Below are 26190 nucleotides of genomic sequence, written 5' to 3'. Positions count from 1 at the left end.
GGGGCCTGTTTCCTCCGCCAAGCCGTGGAATAGGAACCAAGGAGGTCAGTCACTCCCAGACGTGCGTGCTATACACAGTCCGGGCAGACAGAGCGACCACAGAACTTGGCTCCCCTGAGGACCCTGGAGGGAATGGGCCATTTCCGTGTGCTTCTCAGCAGTCAGGAGGGGCGAAGTCAGTGTGCCTGTCATCGGCAGAAAAGAAGGTTCAAAAGCAGCTGGTGAGAAGAGTGATTTTGTGCGTCTACTGTGTCCAAGAACTGGGGATTAATTTCTACACTTCTGTTGCTATGATTTCCTTCATGGCACCTCAAGGCTGTAGCCTGTCCTCTCCTTCCAAAACCGGGGGAGAAGAATCCTTTATATTCCCACTCTCAGTACCTCCGGCGTGCCCTAGGTTCCCAACAAACTCAAAAGAGAGTCCAAAGAGACAGACCTGCTCTAGTCTCTCAAGGAAAGAGCCGAGAGTGGGGAAGAGAGTGAAATTCAAACACCACATCACCTCCCTGTGGAAGGCACCACTCCCCTACAGTTCATCACACTCCACCTCAAGTGCAAGCACAACCACCTCAGGAAACTGGGGGCACACAACACAAACTTCGGAGAAATGGCGCTCGGTCACTCTCAACCCTTCGTTCAGTTTTCCTGGCTCTCAAGTAAAACACTGGCGGGGAAGAATCAGACCCTCACTCGTGGAGCAGACGAATCTGAAATCGTTCCCCCCACCCCGCCACAGACACACACGAGGAACTGAGGCTGTCAAGAACTTCATCAGGCCATTGTAGCTGGGATCATTTCTCCCCGTCCCAAAACAACACTCCTCCCTCCAACATCAGACTGAACTTCCCACCCCCTGACCACCAACATCACCACCGAGCATTAAGTAACCTCGAGTTAGCCGCAGTGTGCCGGTTTTCAACAATAAACTCTTGCCTTTCCCCATCCCATTTCCACAGGTGCCTCCTGAAGTCTGGCAAAGTGCCCCACCTGATGAATTGGCTTCCTTTCCCAGGCCTCAGGGATGTGACTGCACTTTGACAGCACCAGGAGAGGCTCCTCTGTCTACGTCCATCCCTTCCCCCTCCTCCCCCCCCCCACACACACCAGGCAATGCCCCATCGCTCCCCCCAACCCCACAAACACAAAGGGTGGGAACACTCCCCTCAATAGAGGCTGAGTCATGGACCCAGGAACTCAGGGCCCACCAGGAGAAGCCAGGAACTTTTCCAACTGCTTGACACCGACGTCTTGGGAAGGAGGGGAAAGACAACTCAAACCACCCATGGAGTTTTGGACAAGCAGCTCTCGGTCACTCTCACACCCTTTGGTCAGTTTCCTGCGGTCTTCAAGTAAAAAACACCGGAGAGGAGAATCAGGCACACGCCAGCTGGGTAGACAACCCTGGACAACACACAGTCGGCTCACACTGTTCTGCCTGGGAACACCAACAGCCCATCTCCCAGCTTGTACATTCATTGTCAGTCGCTGAACACCCCACCCACACACACAAAAAAAGTCAGTCACCTAACACCTGTAACAGTGAATTTCTATAAAATTTAAAGTGCTCGCATGTCAGATAGAGGGACCACAATGGGCTTTGCAGCATTTTTGCAGTTCACAGTATTCGCTGAATAAATCCCGATCATCGGACGTTTGCAGGCTAGCTTCCTTCAACAGCGAGTCTCAAACTGAACAGAGGGGGCAGTGGGAGTGTCTCACGGTCACAACCCATCCCTGGCCCCCCCGCGCAACCTGTGCCTCCCTTGCAGACTGACTGCTCCAGAAACAATCGGCGCATCCAACATCTGGGGGCGGTATTCTGGGAGGGGGGCTTTTGTTCCGGAAATCTTCATACCAAAGGCAACAGGACAGAAGAGAGAGCTGGGGAGCGAGTCCGGAGGAAAGCTGACGCTTTCTGGAGGGCTTAGCATCTGAAGCTGGAATATTTCAGAGACAAACGCACCCAGAGCATTCCTCAACACCTGCCAGAGCGACTGCTGCGCGCACACGAGGCCCCTCGCCACGTTTTGTCAGGAGAATCCATTGAAGCAGGAGCTTGGGCTGCCCACACTAGGTCACCGACTTCCAGTTCTCCTCCTCATTCTGGACGTCACCTCTACCTCAAAATCATCCTGGGGGATCTCACTTCCTTCTGGTTCCTTGCCAACTCGGCCTGGGAGGGGCTAAAAGAGAGGCATGTGGAGGGGGCTGAGTGGGGAGGGGGATGGAGAAGCAAGGTTATCAGGAGGAAGGCCAGCATGACAAGCACACCCTCCCGCAAAAGGAAAAATAAAGGCTGGCAGCAAGTAGATGGACGCTGAGGGGAGGGAGGACGTCTTCTCCAGCAATCAAGTCCCCGCCTTGTCGCTGTTCAATTAGACCACGCTCTCATAGCACAGATTCCGGGCAGAGGGTAACAGGTCAGCTCAGGCTGCTGCCGAGTTCTCCCGCCGACGCCTTCTCCAGCACCTCATTTACGAACTCTGACGTCTGCCCTGCCACCGATCGCCCTGGAACACAAAGTAACAGGCTTAGGAGCGTCTGGGACAGCAGCCGCCCAGCACCCCGGTGGCAGGACGGCGGAGAGAGCGGAAAGAGATTCCCACTGAATGTGGGTTTGTGGGAAGGAGCGGCCCCATTCGGTTAGAATCTGACCTCTGCGCTGACACCCCACACCTCCCGGGACCCAGGTCCCATCCCGGACTCCGGTGCTGTCTGTGAGGGGTTTGCACGTCCTCCCCGAGACCCCAGGGTGCTCCAGTATTCTCTCACATCTCAAAGGGGCTGTACGTGAGAGGAGGAGTTGACTGAAACAGGGGCAGAATAGGCAGGATCAGTGTTACACTGGTGTAATTGTCCAGTGGGGACCTTGTTAATTAGCTATTTCCAATATTCAGTCCCCTCAAATTTTCTTCCGGGGCAACACCCCTTGGATCGTTTTCTCTGCAGCGAGGCTAACGGAGATACAGCACGGCATCAGGGCCCCTCTGACCTAATGAGTCCCCGACCCCGTCCAATGAACACCTACATCTTTGGAATGTGGGAGAAACCCAAGCCCCCACACGGTCACGGGGAGAACGTACAAACTCCTTACAGGCAGCCGTGGGAGCTGAATGCCGGTCGCTGATGCTGTAACAGCGTTACACTGGCCGCTACGCTACCGCGTCACCCATGAGGGAAAAAGAGAGAGTGCGGTCAGAAGCTTTTTCCCGGGGTGGAAATCTCTAATATCAGAGGCTACAGGTCTAAGATGAGAGAGGGGAAAATTTGGAAAGTGAGAGGGAAATGTCTAATACTAGGCTGAAGACAAGGGAGGGAAAGGTTAAAAGGAGATTTACAAGCTTTTTAACACTAGGAGTATTAGATGCCTGGAATATGGTGCCAGGAAGCAAATAGGGCAACAGTGTTTAGGCATTCAGACAGGCAGGAAATGGCGGGATGTAGACTACGTGCAGACGGGATTAGGCCAAAGGGCACACAGGGGTATAGATAGGGTAAACGCAAGCACTACTGAGGTTCGGTGAGACTAGAACCAGAGGTCACGGGGCTAAGGGAGAAAGGTGAGATGCTTGAGGGGGAGCTTGGTATGAATGTGGAACGAGCTGCTGGTGGAAGTGGTGGATTGGGTTTGATTGCAACATTAAGAAGCTTGGGTAGGTACAAGGATGCGAGGGGTATGGAGGGTTATGGTCCAGGTGGGGGGGGGGCGGGGTTTGAAGGGACTAGGCAGAATAATGATTCAGCACAGACTGAATGGGCTGAAAGGCCTGTTTCTGTGCTGTGGCATTTTGACATGAGGGACAGCACAGATGGGTGGGCCGAAGGGCCCATTCCTGAGCTGCATCATTCTATGTTTCTGTCTCCGCAGATGCCTCCTGACCAGCTGAGTGTTTCCCAGTTACCTGCAGTGTTTGGCTTTCCCAGTTTGATCCCGACTGCCCCCCACTCCCCCCCACCCCCAGGCGAGCAGAGTGTGGCACCGCCCTTACCGATGGTGTCTCTCAGCAGCATCTGCAGTTTCTCAGTCATGCTCCCCCCCTCCGACCCATCACTGCTCTCCACCCTCTGCACGATCTGCCGCTTGATCGCCACGATGACCTGGAGCAAGTTATCTGCGTGAGGGAAAGCAGGAAACGCAAGTCATGCCGACAGGCAGCCAACAATATTCCAAAGCAGACCAGGAGAGAGGGATAAATCCACCCTATAGGAAACAATGTCTTATAAAGCCTCAGCATTGTATCCTTGCCTTTGAAGACCATAAAACAGAGGACCTCAAAAAGACTAGTTATTCACTTCTTAATTTGGACAGTTTCATAAGGTGTGGAGACCTTTTCTTGAATATTTTCATAATTCTTCTCTAGGGTAAGTTTTTGTACGCTACAATCCATTACTTTCAGCTTTTTTTTTTAAGTTATACTTCTTTTGTTGTGAATTACATTATACTTTTGGCAGTTGGCATTATACTTCCTTCTTTCCTATATATATATATTTACAGCTCTCTGGGGTTGAATGCTCCGATTTTTTTTTCTTTTATATGCAGAAATGGTTGGCCTGGGTTTTTTTTCCAGTGGGAGGTTGGGGTGGATACTAATTTTACATAATTCTCTCTTGGGTGCTTTTCTTATTGTTAGGAATTACATATTGGATTTGTTTGTTTCGCACTGTATAAATCTCCATTTTGTTGTTGGGTTATCTCTCCCTAGTTTCACTGTAGAAATGCATTAAAAATTAATTAAAAACATAGGAGCAGTCAACCCACCATTCCATCATGGCTGATTTATTATCCCTCTCAACCCCATTCTCCTGCCTTCTCCCCATAACCTTTGACATCCTAATCATGAACCTATTAACCTCCACTTTAAATATACCCAATGACTTGGCCTCCAAAGCAGTACGTGGCAATGAATTCCACATATACACCACCCTCTGGCTAAAGAAAATCCTCTCTTCTCTGTTCCAAAGGGACATCCTGTGTGGACTCCCAACCTTTGCACCTGCGATTTCTGAATCCACACCACACCCCACCCCTCACCACTCCATTTGGAAAATAAACAGCTTGCTTCCACGCTACTCTACACTACAGTGCTAGAATAGGACCAATCTTGGTCTAAGGATTGTCACACACTATCTGCCACAGAAAGTAGACTGAGGTCGTGATGAGGTCAACTGCAATCTTACTGAATGGGATAGTAGGCTTGAGGGGCCGAAAGGCTAGCTCCCACTTCCAATTTCTCATGAGTTTATAACCAGCGTGGTTTACAGCGAGGGGGTGGTCTCCACCCGCAAGTCCGTCTCTGGCCGGTGGCCCTGGGTAGACACTCACCGTGCTCCGTATTGAGCCCCCAGAGTTTGATTTTGTTTGCTTCATGCTGGGCTTTCTTCTTTAACCTGCAGGCCCTGGAGGGTTGAGGAGAAAATGGAGGGTGAACAGTGGAACGCCAATGACACATCCTCACCTCTTCTGTGAAAGGCTACAGAGGCAAGCAAGCAATTAACACTATACCATACACACACAACACTGGAGGTCAGGCAGTATATACGGAGAGGAATAAGCAGTCGATGTTTAGTCAGTCAGTTAACAAATTTATCCAATACAATGGTTAACTTGCATACAGTCCTGTAAGTGAACTCATGGAGGAGTATATTTAGGATAACCGCAAGCAAGCTTTTTCCACTGAGGTCCGATGAGACTACAACTAGAGGTCACAGGTCAAGGATGCAAGCCGAGATATTTAAGGGGAACACGAGTGGAAACTTCGCTCAAGAGCATCCTGAGTGTGTGGAATGAGCTGCCAGTGGAAGCGGTGGACGTGCGTTCAATTTCAACATTTAAGAGGAATTTGGGTAGGTACATTAATGGGAGAGGTATGGAGGACTATGGTCCAAGGTAAGTTAATAGCTCGGCACAGACTAGATGGGCTAGAGGACCTACTTCTGTGCTGCTAGCATTCTTTGACTGCATGACTGTGTAATGTTCTGGTTAAGATCTTTACTGCTGTGCTACAGGTGCTTCATGTTAGCAGTTCTGTAAGAGCAGTCTGTTCGGTTTTCAGAATGCTTGGGTTTTGGCTAAAAGGATAAGGGGCTATGACGTTCACCTTAAGAATGCTGTGTCAGCCAATCAGGATGGTGGAATCGGGACAGAGCTCGAGAGAGTGGGGTGGAGAGAGATTTGAAATGGACAGTGTGGCTTGCAGGTATTTTTTGGGCGGGAGTTGCGGAGAGGACAGGAGGGAAGGCGGCTGAGGATGCCGTGGGAAGGAGCATCCCTATTGCGCACGGTGCTTTGTGCAGGTGAATGGCTCCAAGGAGGAAGGGTCAATACCCCTGAGAGAGACAGCCCGTTGCTTCAAGTGGATTTCGAGTGAAGATCCGAACGTGGTGTGTGCTTTCATGCAGAACTTGGGTCCAGCGAGTGAGTAAACAGACAACTTCAAGATGAGCTGCAACTTTATGTGCACATTTGGATTGGTTGAACTGTAATGAGTTCTTTTATTTTTCCCCTTTTCTTTTTCCTACTAACTGTTCGATAAAGCTGAAGTTTGTAAACACACTTTCTTTATAAGTTTATGCGGTGTACGATTTGTTTTTTCTTGGCTGACTAACAATTGTGTATGGGCAGTAATTACACAACAAGACACTACTATTTATGAAAGGTGGCTTTCGCACCGCTGGGTCCTGTGACTGTTAGTGGGGGCCAGCAATGAGCCAAGTTTCCATTTGAGCCTAGTGCGGGGGCTGAAATATTTCAAAAATTTGTAGTTTTTGTATATTCACACACAATGTTCTATGAGTCACAAATTTAAATCAATTCCAAAGAATCAAATATTCAACGTGCGCCCTTCACTTTGTTGACAGGGATGTGTGCTTAGCCCACTGCTCTACTCTCTCTACACCCATCACTGTGTGGCCAGGCACAGCTCAAATACCATCTGTAAATTTACAACCGTTGTTGGCAGAATCTCAAATGGTGACGAGAGGTCGTACAAGAGCCTGATACACCAGCTGGTTGAGTGGTGTCCCAGCACAACTTTGCAGCCAACGTCAGTAAGACCAAAGAACTGATTGTGGACTTCAGAAAGGGTAAGATGGGGGAACACACACTAGTCCTCAGAGGAATCAGAAGTGGAAAGAGTGAGCAATTTCAAGTTCCTGGGAGTCAATATCTCTGAGGATCTAACCTGGTCCCAACATACCGATGCAGCTATAAAGAAGGGAAGACAGTGGCTATATTTCATTAGGACTCTGAGGAGATTTGGTTCATCACCTAAAGCACATGTAAGTTTCTACAGATGGACTGTGGAGAGCATTCTGACTGGCTGCATCATCATCTAGTATGAGGGAGAAGGGGTAGCTATTGCACAGGATCGAAGTAAGTTGCAGACAGTTGTTAAATTAGTCAAAGTGTGCCGGGGCAGGGGGTGCATGTGTGGTGCTTGCGCACGCACACGTAAATATATTTACTGTAATTTGTTTTTTCTCTCTATTATTATATATTGCAGTGTACTGCTGCCGCAAAGTTAACGAGTTTCACGACATATGCCGGTGATATTAAACCCCGAGTCTAAAAGATGTGATGGATTGTGACACCGTGTGATGTAATTAGAGCTAATTATTGCCTATATTCCAGATTCTGCAGTAGATTATGTCCACAAAATTAGTCCAATGCTGAAAGGTCTCAGCCCAAAACGTCGACTGTTTACTCTTTTCCATAGATGCTACCTGGCCTGCTGAGTTCCTCCAGCATTTTGTGTGTGTTCCTATGCAATCGTTATTTTGTTCTGCTGAATATTGTGGGCCTGCTATGTTGGTGAAGGGAAGTGTGGTGACACCTGTGGGCTGCCCCCAGCACATCTTTAACTTGTGTCGGTCGTTAACACAAACAACAGATTTCACTGGATGTTTTCACGTTCATGTGACAAATGAATGAATCCTAATCTGGTTTAATACACGATTTAATATCTGCATGAAAAATTATATCAGCTATAATTAGACCAGGTGCATGGATCGGAAAGGTTCAGAGTGACGTGGGTCAAACACAGGTAAATGAGACTAGTGTAGTCAGTCATCTTGGTCAGCATGGAGGATTGGGGCCGAAGGGCCTGTTGTATGCTGTAGGACTCTGGGAAAAGATCAGAACATGCAAGATAATCCCAAATCAATGGATCTGAAACTTTAAACCTGTCTCTTGCTAGTACCATGGCCCCCATCATCAGGTTGAGGACAGATATGACCCTTCAACCATCAGTTTTCTGAACCAGCGAGGATAACTTCACTCACCTCCACACTGAACTGATTCTACAATCCAGAGACTCACTTTCAGGTACTCTTTACAACTCACGTTCTCAGTATTATTTTATTTGCTCAGTTTGTCTTTTTTTTGCACATTCTCTCCTTCACGTTCTACCAGTCTGTTGTCACCAGCACAATCTTCTCTGTGGTGGTGTGCTGGGGCAATGGCATCAACACGGGTGATGCCAACAGGCTCAATAAACTGATTAGAAAGGCTGGCTCTATTATGGGAGTCAAACTGGACACACTGGAGGCTGTGGGAGAACAAAGGACCCTATGGAAAATCCTGGCAATTCTGGACAATGTTTCTCACCCTCTGCGTGCCACCTTGGCTGAACAGGGGAGCACTTTCAGTAATAAACTAAGACAACTGCACTGCTCCAAAGAGTGGTATATGAGGTCATTCTTACCCTCGGCCATTAGGTTCTAGAATGAGTCAACCTATCGCTGGGGAAGTGATAACAGGAGGGGAGTTAAGACTGTTTGATGCAACTTATTTTTTATTCTTTCTTACTTCTCTTTTAATATTTGTATATCTGTGCACTTGTAATGCTACTGTGACACTGTAATTTCCTTTGGGATCAATAAAGTATCTATCTATTGGTTATTTGCCAGCCTTTGCTAATGTATAGTTTTTAAAATAAATTCTAATGTATTCTTTACTTTTACTGTAATTGTCTTCAAAGAAATGATTTTTTAAGGTAGTATATGGTGTCACATAGGATACTTTGATAATAAATTTACTTCAAACTTTGATGGTCAGAGACACCTTCAGAAGATTGCTGTTACTGACACCCCTGTGATCTTTAGCAAAAAAGCCCAAGGACCTTCTGCAGCTGCCCAAGGAAGGAGAAAGGGCATTGAACTGGAACAGCAGCCCCAACAACTGCCCTGAAGTGGTCTCCTGGATCTCCCTGCTTAAAAACCCCGGAGTGGCCGGGACTCGAGTTGTCCGTCTTTGAGTGGCGACTACGAGACACCAAGTTGAGGTTTACACCTCAGTGTAATACAGGAGTTGTGCCAAATCGAAGTCCCCTTTGGCCATTTTGGGTCAGGGACAAGGGCAGGAGTTACACCTGTTACAGTGGATCAGTGGCACGATAGTGTAACGGTCAGTGTAACGCTTCACAGCACCAGCAATCGGGAGATCAGCGATCAATCCCCGTTGCTGTCCGTGAGAAGTTTACACTCTCTCTGTCACTGCATGGGTCTCCACTGGGTTCTCTTGAATCCTTCCTCTTTCCAAAGATGTACAGGTTCGGGGTTAGTCGTTGCGGGCATGCGATGTTGGCACCGGGAGTGTGGCAACACTTGCGGGCTGCCCCCAGCACACCCTTGCACAACAACTAACCAGCACCCGAGTCAGAAAACAAAATAATCCCGAGTGTGGGGTGGGATGAGAAACTACAGCAGCTTCTCCCAACCATAGCAGGGCAGGCTCACCAGAAACGCAGTTAGTGGAGGATAGTTACTAAAATTCTGCGCTTCAATTCAATCTGTCACACATCATATGCAGTCAGTAGAATCACTAAATGACATTCTGTCAGATGACTCCAAACATTACTGACACTCAATGAAAATCCACTCTCAGGTTAAATAGGAGCAGAAACAGGCCATTCAGTCCATCAGGTCTGCTCCACCTTTCCACCAAGGCAGATTCATTCTCCCTCTCAATTCCATTCTCCTGCCTTCTCCCCCATAACCTTTCAAGCCCTTACTAATCAACGACCTATCAACCTCTACTTGAAATATACCCTACGACTTGGCCTCCACAGCCGTCTGTGGCAACGGATTCCACAAATTTTCCTTCTCCTGGCTAAAGAAGTCCCTCCTCATCTCTGTTCTAGGCCTTTCAATGTTCAATAGGTTACACTTGCTGTTTTCCACAAGAGCTATATCTGAGGGATGAGAATTGAAATATTCACAGAAAGAAAGCGCAAAAGAAGTCGGGGAAGGTGAAGCGCGTGCCTGCCAAACAACAATCTACCGACAGTGCTGAGCTGATTAGCGGGCTGGAGGTTATTTACCTAGAGGCCAGTTTATTTTTCTCCTTTCTGGATCGCGGCCTGGCGTTCATCGGCAGTTCACTCACTGGCCGGAGATCATCAATTACCTTTTTCAGCTTCTTCAGTTCGTCTCCGATGAGGAGCAGCTTGCGCGGGTTGGGAGTTAGGTCGTCGACATCGGTGCGGCGCGACTTTTTCGCCAATCTCCGCCCTGGATTTCAAGGACAAAAGAGAGGCCAGGTGGGCGCGGCGAACGAGAAGGGAGAGTGGCTCCCAAGAATCCCAAGTCATCTCCCCCCGCCCCCACCGGAATTCAGAATGGGAACGGGATAACACAAGGGAAACAGGACACCAGGAAAGATGGAGGTGCTCAGTGCGAGAGGGCAGATGTCTGACAAGCAGAGATATGCTGAGAAAAAGGCCAATACAGTGATGTAGCAGTTAGCATTATGTTTTACAACACCAGAGATCGAGGTTCACTCCCATTGCTATCTGCATTCTCCTCGTGATCTGCAGGTGTCCTCCGATTTCCTCCCACATTGTAAAATTATACGGGTGTGCTACGTTGGCGCAGGAGCGTGTTTGCCCCAGCACGCCCTCGGATTGTGTTGGTCATCAACACAAACGGTGCATTTCACTGTATGCTTCGTGCACAGCTGACAAATAAAGTTACCCATTTCAACTGGGAAAAAATTAAAAACACCAAAAACTGGGAGATTAAGAGAGCCCTGAGGAATAAAGGCCTCACAGTCAGGGCACTGAGAACAAGAGCTGGGGGTGTTACAGATGGCAGTTTGAGGCATGGAGGATTGTCTAAAGTTTTGGTCCCACACTACAGGAAGGATGTGGCTGAGTCAGAGAGAGAGTGTAGAGGAGATTCACCGGGATGTTGGCTGGAATGAAGGACTTTGGTGGTGGGGAGAGGTTCAATAGGCAGGGTTTGTTTTCCCTGGAGAGAAGGCTGACCGGAGATGAGGTATAAAAGATGACGAGAGGCACAGATAGGGTAGGGTCAGAAATGCTTTGCTATGTAGGAGTGTCAAAAACACGAGGGAAAACTTTTAAAAAAAAAATTAACCCAGGAAGCATTTGATATCTGGAACTCGTTTCCAGAGGCAAAATAAGATACAGTGACAAGAAAGAGGTGTCTAGACCAACACTAGTCAAGAAGCAGGGGGAGATGGTCTCAGAGGGGAACCTGTGTAAATGGGCAAAAATGTCAGCATAGATGTGATGGGCTGAATGGCCTGTTTCTGTGGGGTCTGTATGACTCTTAGTCACACCAGATAACAGCAAATTACAACCATTATACAATCCGACTCCAAGTAACCTTCTGAGTGCTTTTACAAGCAACTGAAGAGACAGACCACTTTCTCATAATATTAGGTTTGGTAGAATAGATTTTAAAATACCTCTATTTTCATAGATTTATTTATCACTTCAGGCAAGACTTTATAAATAACATTACTAATCCTGGAACAAATGGGGTTTCAAAAATTGAATTGGTTTTGTTTTATTTTTGCCATTATTAATTGAAAGCTTTCAGGAGAAAAGCATTCATTACATCCCAGAAGATATTTACCTGATATTAACATCTCAAAAAGAGAGGCAGTGATGTGCACTGGGTTTTACAGTGATATAATGATGTATGAAAATTCCTCAAAATTGGCTTCACAGAAGCCAATAAGGTCGGGACTCCGGAGCACAGAAAGACTTGAATAGTCAAAGATAACCAGTATCATAGTCCATCTTGTGTTTACCTTGTCCGACGCCATTCTCCTTTTGGTAAACATTACTGGGCAACGTGGAGGAGTCCCACTCAGAGGGCTGCAGGGTACGTTCTTGCTTGCTGGGCGTGCTGTGGCTATCGCTGTACTCCCAGAAATAACGCCGCTTCAGTCTCCTAACGCCCGTTTCCGAGGCAACGTCAGCAGAAACCTCTTGTTCGTTTCCTGAAAAAGATTAATGAATGCACAAAGGGTGACTTATCCTTAAATGGACTAATTCACTGCAGAGCTCGCTCCGACAGAAACCAGTTTTATCCCTCTTCCTCTTTGACATTTCCACCTTTATATTCGCCACTTTATTACTGCGGGGGTGGGGGGGGGGGGTAGTGAACCAGATCATACTAAAATAACCAGATCATCAGGAACCGAACCATCTTCTCTCTGGCAAACAAGACAGTTGGTCAGAGGCCCACATCAAATTCAGGAACAACTACTTCCTTTCAACATTTGGCTTTTGGAACAACCAGCAGTACATTACGGCTATGACTACTTTGCACTGCAATGGACTTTACTTTTGTTATGGAGCACAGAAAGAGGTTCTTTGGCCCATCTAGTCCATTCTGAATTGGTACTCTGCTTAGGCCAATTGATTTGCACCTGGACTACAGCCCTCCACATTACTCTCCACGACCAATCCAAACTTCTCTTTAATGTTGAAATTGAACCCACATCCACCACTTCCACTGACAGCTCTGTGCGAAGTTCCCTCCAACTATTTCACCTTTCACCCCAATCCATGACCTCTAGTTCGAGACTCACACAACCTCAGTGGCAAAAGCCTGCTTGCATTTACTCTATCTAAACCCCCTCATATTTTTGTATACCCAAATGCTTGGCGTTTATTCTTGTATAATCTATGTTTAATTTACGTTTTTCCTGTGAATGTTGTGTCTCTAACGCTATGCATTTGTGTTACTGCTACCGCAAGTGCGTTTTTCTATCAAACTTGTACATTTGGCATTGAACTTGAATTGACTTGCTAAGATCAATACTGAAGATGCAAGTCATCAGGGAAAATCAAATCAGTCCATGGCTGGAGTTGGGGGTGTGATCTTAGAACTAGATTATTCTGATGGCACTTCGTCAACCTGACGTGGACTCTCTCTACAACTACTGCCTGCCCTGGGGAGCAATTCCAATATTTCAAGACAAGGGGAGGAATGTTTAGGGGAGATGTCCAAGGTAGTTTTTTTTTAAACTACATGGGTGCATGAAATGGTGTGCCAAGTGCGGTGATAAGAGGCAGATGCACAAGACCCTCTTAGATAGGTCCATGGATGATAGGAAAATGGAGGGAAGGGCTAGATTGATCTTGGAGTGGGATAGAGGTCAGCACATTATGGGCTGAAGGGCCCATTCTATGCCATTATTTAGAGATACTGTACAGCAATCTGACCAATGTGTTACAAAACCTCAGCATTATATGCAAACAACAGGAATTCTGCAGATGCTGGAAATTCAAGCGACACACATCAAAGTTGCTGGTGAACGCAGCAGGCCAAGCAGCATCTGTAGGAAGAGGTGCAGTCGACGTTTCAGGCTGAGACCCTTCGACAGGACTAACGTTAGTCCTGTCGAAGGGTCTCGGCCTGAAACGTCGACTGCACCTCTTCTTACAGATGCTGCTTGGCCTGCTGCGTTCACCAGCAACTTTGATGTGTGTTGCTCAGCATTATATTCCTGCTTTTATACTCTAGTCCTCTCAAAATGAACGCTAACATTGTACTTGTCCTGCTTACCAGCTCCACAAACTGAAATTTAACCTTTAGAGTACTCCCAAGTTCTATTGCATCTCATATTTCTAAATTTTCTCCCCATTTTGATAATAGTCTGTGCCTTTAGTCCTTCTACTAAAGTGCATGAGCCATCACACCTCCAGCTGTCCAAGTGCAGACTCCCAGCTTCCTCAACATTGCTGTCCCGCCACCTATCTTTTACCAGATATTATTTGGTCACTTTAAGCTTCTCAGCTATCTTAGCGAGATCTGAACTCCCTTGCATGAATGCTCGCCAACGTTTCCATTTCCTCTTCCCACACGATACCTTCACTAAACACCCCCCCATCATGTTGAGATGACTAGAATGTAAAAGCAAGGAAGACACAAAGGTTGGGGGTGTTGTGGATAGTGTGGAGGGCTGTCAGAGGTTACAGCAGGACATTGATAGGATGCAAAACAGATGGAGTTCAACCCGGATAAGTGTGAGGTGGTTCATTTCGGTAGGTCAAATATGATGGCAGAATATAGTATTAGTGTTAAGACTCTTGGCAGTGTGGAGGATCAGAGGGATCTTGGGGTCAGAGTCCATAGGACACTCAAAGCTGCTGTGCAGGTCGACTCTGTGGTTAAGAAGGCATACGGTGCATTGGCTCTCATCAACTGTGGGATTGAGTTTAAGAGCTGAGAGGTAACGTTGCAGCTATATAGGACCCTGGTCAGACCCCACTTGGAGTACTGTGCTCAGTTCTGGTCACCTCACTGCAGGAAGGATGTGGAATCCATAGAAAGGGTGCAGAGGAGATTTACAAGGATGTTGCCTGGATTGGGGAGCATGCCTTATGAGAATAGGTTGAGTGAACTCAGCCTTTTTTCTTTGGAGCGACAGAGGATGAGGGGTGACCTGATAGAGGTGTACAAGATGATGAGAGGCATTGATTGTGTGAATAGACAGAGGCTTTTTCCCAGGGCTGAAATGGCTAGCACGAGAGGGCACAGTGCTTGGAGGTAGGTACACAGGAGATGTCAGGGGCAAGTTTTTTTTATTAACACGGAGAGTGGTGAGTGCATGGAATGAGCTGCTGGCGACGGTGGTGGAGGCGGATACAAAAGGCTCTTAAAAGAAAGAGCTCAGAAAAATAAAGGGCTTTGGGTAACCTTGGGTAATTTATAAGGTAGGGACATGTTCGGCACAGCTTTGTGGACTGAAGGGCCTGTATTGTGCTGTAGGCTTGCTATGGTTCTATGTCTTGATGAGGGTTTATAAGGCATTGGTCAGACTGCACTTGGAGTACTGTGAGCAGCTTTGGAACCCATATCGAAGGAAGGACATACTGGCATTGGAGACTATCTAGAGGAGGTTCACGAGAATGATCCTGGGAATGAAAGGGTTAACGTGTGAGGAGCATTTGATGGCTCTGGGCCTGTACTCACTGCAATTTAGAAGAATGGGGTGAGATCTCATTGAAACCCAACGAACATTGAAAGGCTTGGATAGAGTGGGTGTGGAGAGGATGTTTCCAATAGCGATCGAGTCTACAACAAGAGCAGGGTCACAGAATAGAAGGCTGTCCCTTTAGAACAGAGATAAGGAGGAATTTCTTTAGCCAGAGGGTGGTGAATCAGTGGAATTCATTACCACACACAACTGTAGAGGCCAAGTTATTGGGTATATTTAAATCAGAGGTCTCAATTAGTCAGGGGCATCAAAAGGTTATGGGGAGAAAGAATGGGGTTGAGAGGGAAAATAAATCAGGCATGATGGAATGGTGGAACAGATTTGATGGGCTGATGGATTAATTCTGCTTCTTGGTCTTATGGTCACGTGACTTCTGCACACTGCTTAGTGCTAATTTTACCCCAGGCCAGACTCAGCTCAGATCAACACTAATGGGGAGTTCAAACCAGTTGTACCTGCTTCAGAAAGGTAATCACTGAAGTCATCCTTATCTTCATCATCTTCCTCCTCTTCATCTTCATTCTCACTATCGTCCTGCTCGCTGTCCGAACAATCCTCGGGCTCTAGTCGGTCCTCACCCGGATGCAATCCCAGGCTCTCTGCGCTGAACAGCGAGTAGTTGTGCTCCTCGTACTTCAGCTCGGCCCTTGACTCCGGTCCGGCCTCGCCGCTCAGCCGCCAGGCAGGGAAGATCCGGCCGTCTCCGTTATCGACGGCAGCTTTCTCCGCCCCCACCCCCCTCGGCTCCGCGGCTGCCGGCCACCTGAGCTGCTTCCAGGAGCTCGGCCCTGTCCTATCCCGAGTGGCACCTTCGTCCCGGTCTGGTGCGGAGTCCACCGGGGCTGTTTGGTCAGGGAGCAGTTGGCTACCAGATCTTGGGGGAGCTTCAACATTCCTGGGTCCTGTTGTGTTGTTACTGGGCACGACACTCTTCAAGAGGCCAAGTTGGTCTTCCCTCCTCTGGAAGAACACACCGTCCGAGTGGAAGTCAGAATCCATTAAAGAATCCATAGAGTTGCACTTCTTCGGGGCCTCCGTGGCCCTCAGGACAACGTCGAGCCTGGTAGAAAACGGAGAAACCTCCCTGGCAGCCCGCAGGGAACACCAGGAGTCAGCCACCTGCTGGGAGTCATCCGCATTGAGTTCGGCCAGCGTGGGCGTCTGGGCAACTCTGGCCTCGTTCTGGTAAGGGCTGGGGTTCTTGTCCAGGCCCAGCAAGTCCAGCTCCTTGTTGTTCCACAGGTCAGCTTTGGTGTACTTGGTGAAGTCCTCCAGTGCCGACACATCCCAGCGCTCGCACCTGCTGCTGTCGGAGGGTTCGTCGTCCACCAGGTCGCTCAGCAGCTCGATGTTCTCCTTCATCGGGCTCCTGTACAAGTTCAGACTCAGCAGGTCATTCCTGGAGCTGTTCGTGTAAGCTAACTGCCGCCCCTGCAGATCGACAACGGAGAAAGCAATGATTAGCATATTCTGTTTATACATTTCCCTTCCACTCCCTCACGAAGAATATTCAGGATTAGTTCTTGTCATACATCAGCACACAAGCATAAAGGAGAATTAAATTATTGTTACTCTGGATCCAGTGCAGCACTAAAAGACATAATAAGCAGAAGGAACACATAGAAACACAACATAATACACAAGATGAACTTGTATATGCAACGTGACACTAGGTACAGGAGCGTCTGGATGCAAGGTGACTGACATGAAATGATATAGCAGTGGAGGTGGGGAGGGTTAATGGAGTGGGTTAGTGGGTGGAGGTGTTGATCAGCCTTACTGCTTGGGGAAAATAACTCATGGTCCTGGAGTACCCTCCCCCTTTGCCAGCAGCTTTCTGTCCCTGGTAACAGGTAGGCTGGTGCCGGTGATGTGGTGGGCAGCTTCAATGCCCCGTTGTTAACTACAGGTCGTACGAGGTGGCACAGTAACCTAGCAGCTGGCACAGCACTTTGTGGTGCCAGCTGTAAAACTGAAGGGCAACCCTGCTGGTGTCGGGAGTTTGTACTCTGAACGTGCCGGTTTCCTCCGGGTGCCCCCCATTTCCCCTCACAGCCAACACATTTCACCATGTTCCGATGCACTTGACAAACAAATCTAATCCCATATTAACAATCTTTCATCCGTGGCACGTGATGCAAAACAGGCCGTTCGGCCCAACCAGGCTGTGCAGAACCTCCCAATTGCCTTTCCCATGTCAATCCAACAGCGTGGCCCTCTGCTCCCTTCTCCTTCCTCTGCACCCAGCTTCTCCCCTAACCGACGTGCTCCACCCCAATCCCTCCCTGTGGGAGTGAGCTCCCACATTCTCGCCGCTCTCTGGGGAAAGGAGTGCCTGCAGAATTCCCTGTCGGACTCTCTGATCCCGACAGCCTCCGCCTACCCTCTTCCCCAGCGGTTGGAAACATTCTTCCTGTATCCATTCCGTAGTTTACTCCCAGGAAGTCCCCTCATCAGCTTCTCTCAACAAGTAGAAGGGGCTCAGCTTGTTCACTCAGCGGGCCTTCATTTTGTTGGCATCGCCCTCTCCAGCGCCACCATCCCCTTTGGTCAGGATTGTACGCGGTCTGTGACTCAGCCCTTGTTAACGGTGGAAAAGCTTCAGGGAGTCTAGTGACGAGTGACCCGTCACTTCACACACAGCCTCCGACCGTGTGCATACGGCCGCGTCTCGCAGGGAGGCGGAATGCTTGGCCGAGCAGTGCCACAACAACCACCTCTCGCTCAATGCCAGCAAAGCCCAAGAGAGCTGATGCCTGCCTGCAGGAGGAAGAAGCCTGTCCTCATTTGGGTAATGGAGGCAGGGAGGGTGAGTAGCTTTAAACTCCTTGGCTCTGCAGGAACTGCCCCGGGACCAGCACCTGTCATTACAAGAAAAGGCGTGACAGCAGTTCTAACTTTCTTAGGAGTCTCCAAAAACTTTAACAAAATTCTACAGATGCATGTGAAGTTTAAATTTATTACCAAAGCACATTTATTTCACCATATACAACCCAGAGATTCATTTCCTTGAAGGCATACACAATAAATCCATTGTAGAATAATACAACAGAAATCAATGTAAGACTGCACCAACTTGGGTGTTGAACCAGTGGGCAACAGACAACAAACTGTTTAAATACAAAATGAAAGAAATAACAATAATAAATAAGCAATAAACAATGAGAATGTGAGATGAAGAGTCCTTGAAAGTGAGTCCATTGGGAACATTTCAGTAATGGAGCAAGTGAAGTTGAGTGAAGTTGTCCCCTTTTGCTCAAGAGCCCGATGGTTGAGGGGTAAAGACTGTTCTTGAAACTGGTGGCGAGAGTCCTGAGGTTCCTCTACCTGCTTCCCGATATCAGCAGCGAGCAGAGAATACGACCTGGGTGGTGAGGGTCTCTGACGATGGATGTTGCTTTCCTGCGACAATACTCTGTACAGCTATGCTCAATGATAGGGAGGGAACTTGTGATGGGCAGGGCTATATCTGTCATGTATTTAGTATTTCAGTAATATCTGAGTAATTTTGTAAATATATTTGATTAAACCAGGGGTTCCCAACTTGGGGGTCCAGGGACCCCTCGGTTAACAGTAGGGGCCCATGGCATAAAGGTTCAGAACCTCTGGATCAAGAAATCTTTGTTATTTAAATAATTCATAATGGTTGTATGTAAAAATACATGAATTTCATACATCATGACACTACCACTCTCTGATATGTAAAAGTAAAACATGAAATTAGACTCGCGTTCCCGGCTCTCTTATTTTTCCTTTGAATAAGTTTAACATGGTGAATTTACAAACCATAACAGTGGTGACAAAGTATTTTTAAAACAAACCCAAGATGGCTACTGACCTGTTGAAGCGCCACAAGGAACAAGCATTTTTTAAAAAACACAGCATGTGCGGAAACAGTCAAGTTTAAAAAAGGCAGAAAATGGAAGAATTTGCGGGTTCATAGACAGTCAGTACCAGGTGATAATCATTAAAAAAAACAGAAATGGCTGGCTACATCAGAAATATAGATGCATTTGATTGCTCAATGGTTAACTGATCATGCAAACTGAGCTAATTGAACAGTATTTTGAAGCAAATGGAATAGCCAATGAGAAACATTTTACAGAGTCCATTTGGTCTAAAGGCATACAGTTTGCTTCAAAGTTTAACTGCTCCAACCAAACCAGCCGATATGAGCTTTGCTGATATTGTGAAAGTAATGAAGAAACATTTAGAATCAAAACCATTGTTGACTGCAGAATGCTTTACGTTTCATAAGCAGAATCAAAAAGAAGGGGGAGTCCATTTTGCATGAATGGCTAAGTTGAAGAGATTGTCTGAGCATTGTCAGTTCAGTAATGGGCTTAATTATTCTCTGAAGTATAGTTTAGTTTGTGGAACCCTACAGGAAAGCATTCAAAAGCAGCTCCTAACTGAAGCACAACTTACATTTAAAAGAGCAGTTCAAATTGTACAATCAATGGAAACAGCAGCCAGAGATGCAATTGAGTTGCAGTCAGGAATGAAACTGAGCATGATCAAAATTGCAATATCTAAACAGAAACCGACCTGGCTGAACAAATCATGTTACCCTTGTGGCAGAGGCTCACATTCACTGTACCAATGCAGATTTAAAGGTGAAACTTGCAGAAAATGCAAACTAGTAAGTAGGATGCTTACAAAGAGCATGTCGGGCAGACAAAAATAAATTAACAGCACAAGGAAGAAAAAGCTAAAAAGCCAAGTTGCACTTTTCAAAGTCTGCATGCTGTTGATGAAAAAAAATCAGATAATGATGAGGATGACACTGGACTGCCTAGCTTTGAGATCTATAATATGAAAACTAACAATAAACAAGCAATACGGCTGAGTGAAAGGCAAATTAATTAAAATGGCATTGGTCGCTGGCTCAGCTATTTCAGTCATTCCAAAAAATGAGTTTGAACAGCATTTCAAGAATAATAAGCTGAAGCCTGCAGATATCCAACTAAAAATTTATACTGGAGAAAAGATAACTCTTGTGGGAATGATGCTCGTAACAGTGAAGTACAACAACCAATAAGCCACTATGGGCATGTATATGACAACAAGAGGGGCAGCAGACAGGGGTATGAGTGGCTGAGACAACCACAACTCGATTGGAGATCCATCCACCATCAACATGCCACACCACACCCCTGCAATACAGAGTCACTGAAAGCAAATTAAGAAAGTTACTAGATGATGCCACAACTGTCTCCATGCTGTGTACCATGAATTGTTGCCCAGAGGGCAACCATACATTGGTGCCAATCTCTGTGCCTTTGTTTGGAAAGCTTATTGGCTCAGAGGAATCGTGAAAGCTACGAAAGCAGTGGTTTGACTACAACAGCTTTTGTAGGCAACATACCTGAGAAACCTCTTGATCTATTAATCAGGAAGTTACTTGCAAAATGTGGCTTGGTTTTAAGCTGGAAGAGAGTTCAAGGAGCTTCAGGAAAGTTGCACACATTCAGCATTTGTGAGCATAAAGAACCAGAATCTACTCTGCATGCATTAAGGTTACTGCATGAACTTCAAGTGGGAGACAAAGAAAACTGCTTATAAAAGCAGATGCAAAGACTAAAGCCCAGCTGGATGAATGGAAGGTCAAAAAGGACAGAGTCAATGGATATAAGAAAACAGAGGATTCATCAGAGGATGCTGCGGTTGAGGAAACCGAGAGGAAAGATCAGACCATAAAGGGAGCAATAAAAGGATTAATAGGAGAATAACTCATGCTCCTTCTCAAGATCAAGATGCACTTCCTAGACGATGAAAAAGGAAGAAGAAAGGTACCCAGAGCTGTCGTGTAGCCTTCTGCGACTGCCAGGCCATTTCTTGCAGTCTTGGAATCAACCCCTACAACAACCACAGACGAGGCCCCAGAACCTGAGATTGTTTCACAGCCACCAAGCAGAGTGACCCCCACCCCTCATCAAGTAAGAAATCCTCCACTGCAATTTAATCTTTAGGCCTGCATGAGACAACTTAAAAATGACTATACTGTGGCTGTCTCTACAGTAGCTGCATAATAATAGTACACTGTGTATATAGTGAGTTTAAGTTTACATCTAAGCAAAGAGGAGTATTATTTATGCAATTTTGTACATATATTGTTAGATTAAGCATTCTCTGTTTACATGATTCATTATGGTTATATGTAGAAATGCAAGAATGGCTTACATTATGACACTACGTGATATATGCACACCTCACTAAAGTAAAACATTAAGTTAGTCTTGCATTCTCAGCTCACTTGTTCTTCCTTTCAATTTAAAGTTTTGAAGTTGCTAAACATAACATTGCTTTCTGTAGGGCTTTCTGTTCGAAAGCATTGGTGTTTCCATACCAGGCTGTGAGGTAGCCAGTCAATACATTTTCCACCATTTATCTATTGAAATTTGTCAAGGTTTTAGATGCCGTGCTGAATCTTCACGAACTCCTAAGGAACTACAGGCTTGCTTCGTAACTGCACGCGTGCTGGGCTCCAGACAGGTCCTCTGAAATGGCAAAGCAGAGGAATCTGAAGTTGCTGACCCTCTCCACCTCTGAGGACTGGCTCACGGACCTCTGCTTTCTTCGATAATCAGCTTCTCACTCTTGCTGACATTGAGTAACAAGTTGTGGCACCACTCAGCCAGATTTTCCTTCTCCTTCCTAAATGCTGTATCCTAACTGGTTGTATCACAATCTGATCCGGAAACACCAATGCCCAGGAACCGGAAAAGCCACAGAAAGTGGTGGATACAACACATCCTATTACAGGCAAAGCCCTCGCCACCACTGACCACATCCCCAAGGAATGGTGCCACAGGAAAGCAGCATTCATCATCCAGGGCCTCCACGCTCTCTTCTCACTGCTGCCATCGACCAGGAGGTACAGGGGCCTTCATTCACACACCACAAGGCTCAGGAGCAGTTATCACCCTACAACCATCAGGCTCCTTAACCAGCATGGATAACTTCACTCACCAAACTCTGAAGTGATCTTATGACCCAGAGATTCAGTTTCAAGGACTCTTTACAACTTCCATTCTCGGTATTGTTTTAAACGCTCGAGTTTGCCTTCTTTTGCACATTTGTTGTTTGTTACTCCAGCACGGTTTTTCATAAATTCTATTGTATTTTTTATTTTCCTGTAAATGCCTGCAATAAAATGCACCTGAAGGTAGTAGATGTACTTCGATCTTTTGTATGCCCCCAAAGCCATCGTCCTCCCTCCTGCCAGCCCGAGTTCGAGGTCAATTGCGCCTCCTCCCCGCCCCCCGCTCAGGTGGTGGAAATTTAGCGATGACGGTCAAGGGAAATCCCGGCCCACCCTTGGCGGGGGCTGCAGCAGGCCCTCAGCCTCACGGGGGGGGGGGTTGAAAAGTGGGTACAGGTGCGCAATCTGCGTCCCTCTGGTAAAGGGGTGAGCACCCAGTACATTCCAGAAACAGGTTTATTATTGCTCGTCTCGTGACTGGAAAGTTGTTGCTTTGTGGCAGCTGTACAGAGCAAAAAACACAAAATTACTGTAAATTATTAAATCGATAAACAAGGTAGTGTTCGTGGGTCCGAGGGGAAGAACTGCTTCTGAATTGTTGAGTGTGGATCCTCAGGCTCCTGTACCTCCTCCCGGATGGTAGTAACGAGAGGAGGGCGTGCCCCAAATGATGAGGCTCCTTCGTGATGGCCCCATTCACTGAGGACACTCGACCCTCTGCGCTAAAACCGGAACACTTTGACGGAAAGGATCTCGGGCTGACTAGCGACTTTCAAAGTAGAATTAAAGATTAGGTTCGTTTGCCAAATGTACTTTGAAGCATACAGTGAAATGTGTTGTCTGTGTCAATGCCCAAAGTAATGTGAGGATGTGATGGGGGGGCGCTCCGCAAGTGTTGGCACGCTTCCCACGCCAACATAGCACGCCCGCAACTTACTAATCCTAACCCATAAATTTCTGGAATGCAGGAGCAAACTGGGGCACCCGGAGGTCATGGGGAGAATGTACGAGCTCCTTAAAGACAGTGGTGGGAATCGAACCCTGATCGTTTGCACTGTAAGGTGTTACATTAGCTGCTGCGCCACTGTATGAGAAACGAGCGTTTATGGGGCATTGGAGGCTTCTTTTAAGAAGTAGATGAAACTTGGGCAAAATGCCCTTCTCAGCCTGTGGCAGTTGCTCCCTCGTCTCTCGCTGTACGCAGATGGGAGATTGTCCACTGTACAGTCGTTGGGCTGACATCAGTTCCTACCCCTGCTGACGGCCCCTCGTGCCTTACACGACGGAAACATTCACTGTCGCTGTACCTGCTCGTACAGGAAGCCGGAGTCTGGGCTGCTGTCTGGGCTGGCAACAGTCTGATCGGAGGAGTAACAGGTGCAGCTTCTAAAAGCATCCCCAAACGCAGGTTCCATCCCACAGGCATTGGGCTGCAAGTGAAATCAAAGTTAGTCCACATTGCGACACTGCTGTTTAGTTTAAATGAAACAAACAACTCACCATCCAGATCGATGCTCCAAGTGACTAGAGAGTCTTAAATCCTGGATACACACTGCAATCACCTCTGGTCATAGACTAATACATCAGGGTAACAGGCACTTTGGCCCAACTCCTCTATACTGGGCAAGATGCCCACCATTTGGCCCATATCCCACTACATTCTGTCCTATTCAAGTGTCTTTTGAAGGTTGTTATATTACCTGCCGCTAACACTTCCTCTGGCAACTCGTTCCACTCACCTGCCACTCTCCGTGAGGAGTTGTCCTCTGGGTCCCCTTAAAATCTTTCCCCTCTCACCTTAAAACCACGTCTTCAGCTTTTAGTTCTTCCTTCCCTAGTGGAATAAAATGTGTTCACTCTCTCTAGAGTTACAAAATACACATGGACTAAGATGTTCACTGTTCTGTGTTATCACCAGTAGGATCATCAGTTGATCTGCCACCTGTCTTCAGGAGTTTTGGCCCGCTTATGACCAAGACTCCCTTGAGGTGGTGGGCCAGCAGTGCTGAAGCACCATCTCCCACTGGTGAGCTTAAAAACTTGGCATCTGCCTCTATCAGAGTTGTTGGTCACTTCCATCCAACAGATAGTCTGCTCTTCAGGTGTCTATGCAACTACTGAAGGGTTTGCAAGATATGTATACACTGTCTGACTATCTGCCCCTCTGGACATACTTGGTCCACACCCATGCTGATCCTTTCTCTGCTGCCTCAGCTACAGCCCTGCTGGTTGACTTGATCTCTCTTCTAGTGAAGCCAAGGTCACGCAGCCACTTCTGGAGAGTGAACGCAATAAACCCACGGCAGCCTACTTCGAATGGAGAGCATGAGACCTTCCACCCTCTGTCTCTGCACTCTGATCTTAACTCTGCATACTTGGTTGACTTGCGCTCATGGGCTTCATCGATGTTGTCTTCCCAGGGGACTGTGAGTACCTACATAAAATAATCAAGGAGCATAGAGAGAGATCCAGCAAGGAAATAGGCCCTTTGGCCCATCGAGTCCATACCAACCATGAACCATCTATTTATACTAATCCTACACTGATCCTGTCACATTCTTCCCCCCTCCCCCCAAGATTTTATCCCTTACCCACACACTGAGGGACAATTTACAACAGCCAGTCAATCCACTGACCTGCCCGTTTTTGAGGTGTGGGAGGAATCTGGAGCTCGGGGAGGGGGGACTTACGCAGTCACAGGGAGAACATACAAACTCCAGACAGACAGATGGACATTGAACACATGAACACTACCTCACCACTCCCTCTGCCCCGGTAATTTCCAGTTTTTATTGTATATTGCAATGTACGCTTGCTGCAAAACAGCAAAATTTGCAATGAATACCAGTGATATTAAACCCGATTCTGATTGCGGCAGACGTCAGGACTGAACCCAGATGGAGGCTGTAGCTCGAGCAATAAACTCTCTGCTAATACACCTCCACAGTCACTCCTTGGTCTCCAACACTCCTTTACACCACGGAGTAACGTCCCAGCCTGGACAACGGTTCCCTATACATCAGCCTCGAGTCCTGGCCACATCCTTGTACATTTTCCCTGCACTCTCTCCAGCTTGCCCACTTGTAATACAGGCAAAGATGAAAGCAGACTGGCCATACTTCACCTTCCCATCAAGACAGAAGCCTCTAAAGTGACACTGGACCTCCCTTCGCATGAAGATCCCGTGCCTGTGGTTTACTTTGTAACGGGCAAAGAACACCAGACATCTTTAGCCGAGGCTTGGAGAAGGGCTTAGAGTGCTGCTTTTATACTGAACACTGAGGAGCTTTGTGGGTTACCGCAGTAGCCTCTGAGTGACTCATCTTTCTAGGACACAGGCACTACAGGATTATCAGCATCACATGTAATCTGGCGCAAAGCATCCGCTTCCCATGGAAACCTCCGTGAGCCTCGGCCTCTTGGGAGGCTGCCGGCAGAAATTCATTTCACACTCAAATGCAAGACGTGGCGTCATTATGGAGGAATCTCACTGCCTGATAAGACGGAGCACCTGTCCTTCGATACCCTCCCCAGTCCTTGGACTAGGCTTTGGATGGAGATGAGAAGGAACTGCCTTTCCCAGAGTAGTGAATCTGCGTAATTCGCTGCTCAGGGAAGATCTTGAGGCTACCTCATTAAGTATGTTCCAGCAGCCTCTTCGGCAATACAAAAGGGTATCCATTTATGGTGGGGAGGTGTGAGGAAGGTTTAGGGGCGATGTCAGAGAGTGGCGGAGGAGATCCCCCAGGATGCCACCTGGATTAGACAGCATGTCTTATGAGGATCGGTTGAGCGAGCTAGGCGTTTTCTCTCCAGAGCAATGAAGTATGAAAGGCGTATAACATACGAGGCACAGATCACAGACAGCCAGAGACTTTTTTGGCTAATTCGAGAGGGCATAAGGTGATTGGAGGAAAGAATAGGAGGATGGGGGGGGGGGGGTGGG

General features: G+C 47.3%; 1 protein-coding gene across 3 annotated transcripts in view; it reads right to left on the bottom strand.

Moving 5' to 3' along the window:
• Positions 1-1126: 1126 nt before the first annotated feature.
• LOC140185618 (CREB3 regulatory factor-like) overlaps positions 1127-26190 on the bottom strand; it is a 97833-nt gene continuing 72769 nt past the window's right edge. For 2 of the 3 annotated variants that reach the window (XM_072239034.1, XM_072239033.1), the window contains 7 exons: positions 23552-23674; positions 15715-16690; positions 12059-12250; positions 10320-10509; positions 5324-5397; positions 3990-4112; positions 1127-2510 (listed from right to left, as the gene is read on the bottom strand). In XM_072239034.1, the coding sequence (XP_072095135.1) occupies positions 2422-2510; positions 3990-4112; positions 5324-5397; positions 10320-10509; positions 12059-12250; positions 15715-16690; positions 23552-23674 (1767 nt within the window). In that variant the 3' untranslated portion in view covers positions 1127-2421. Of the gene's footprint in view, positions 2511-3989; positions 4113-5323; positions 5398-10319; positions 10510-12058; positions 12251-15714; positions 16691-23551; positions 23675-26190 lie in introns of those variants that run through there. The other variant, XM_072239035.1, reaches the window with a different exon arrangement.

Source organism: Mobula birostris, chromosome 21, assembly GCF_030028105.1.
Source record: "Mobula birostris isolate sMobBir1 chromosome 21, sMobBir1.hap1, whole genome shotgun sequence".
NCBI classification, from domain to species: Eukaryota; Metazoa; Chordata; class Chondrichthyes; order Myliobatiformes; family Myliobatidae; genus Mobula; species Mobula birostris.
This window is presented reverse-complemented; position numbering and strand designations above follow the sequence as displayed.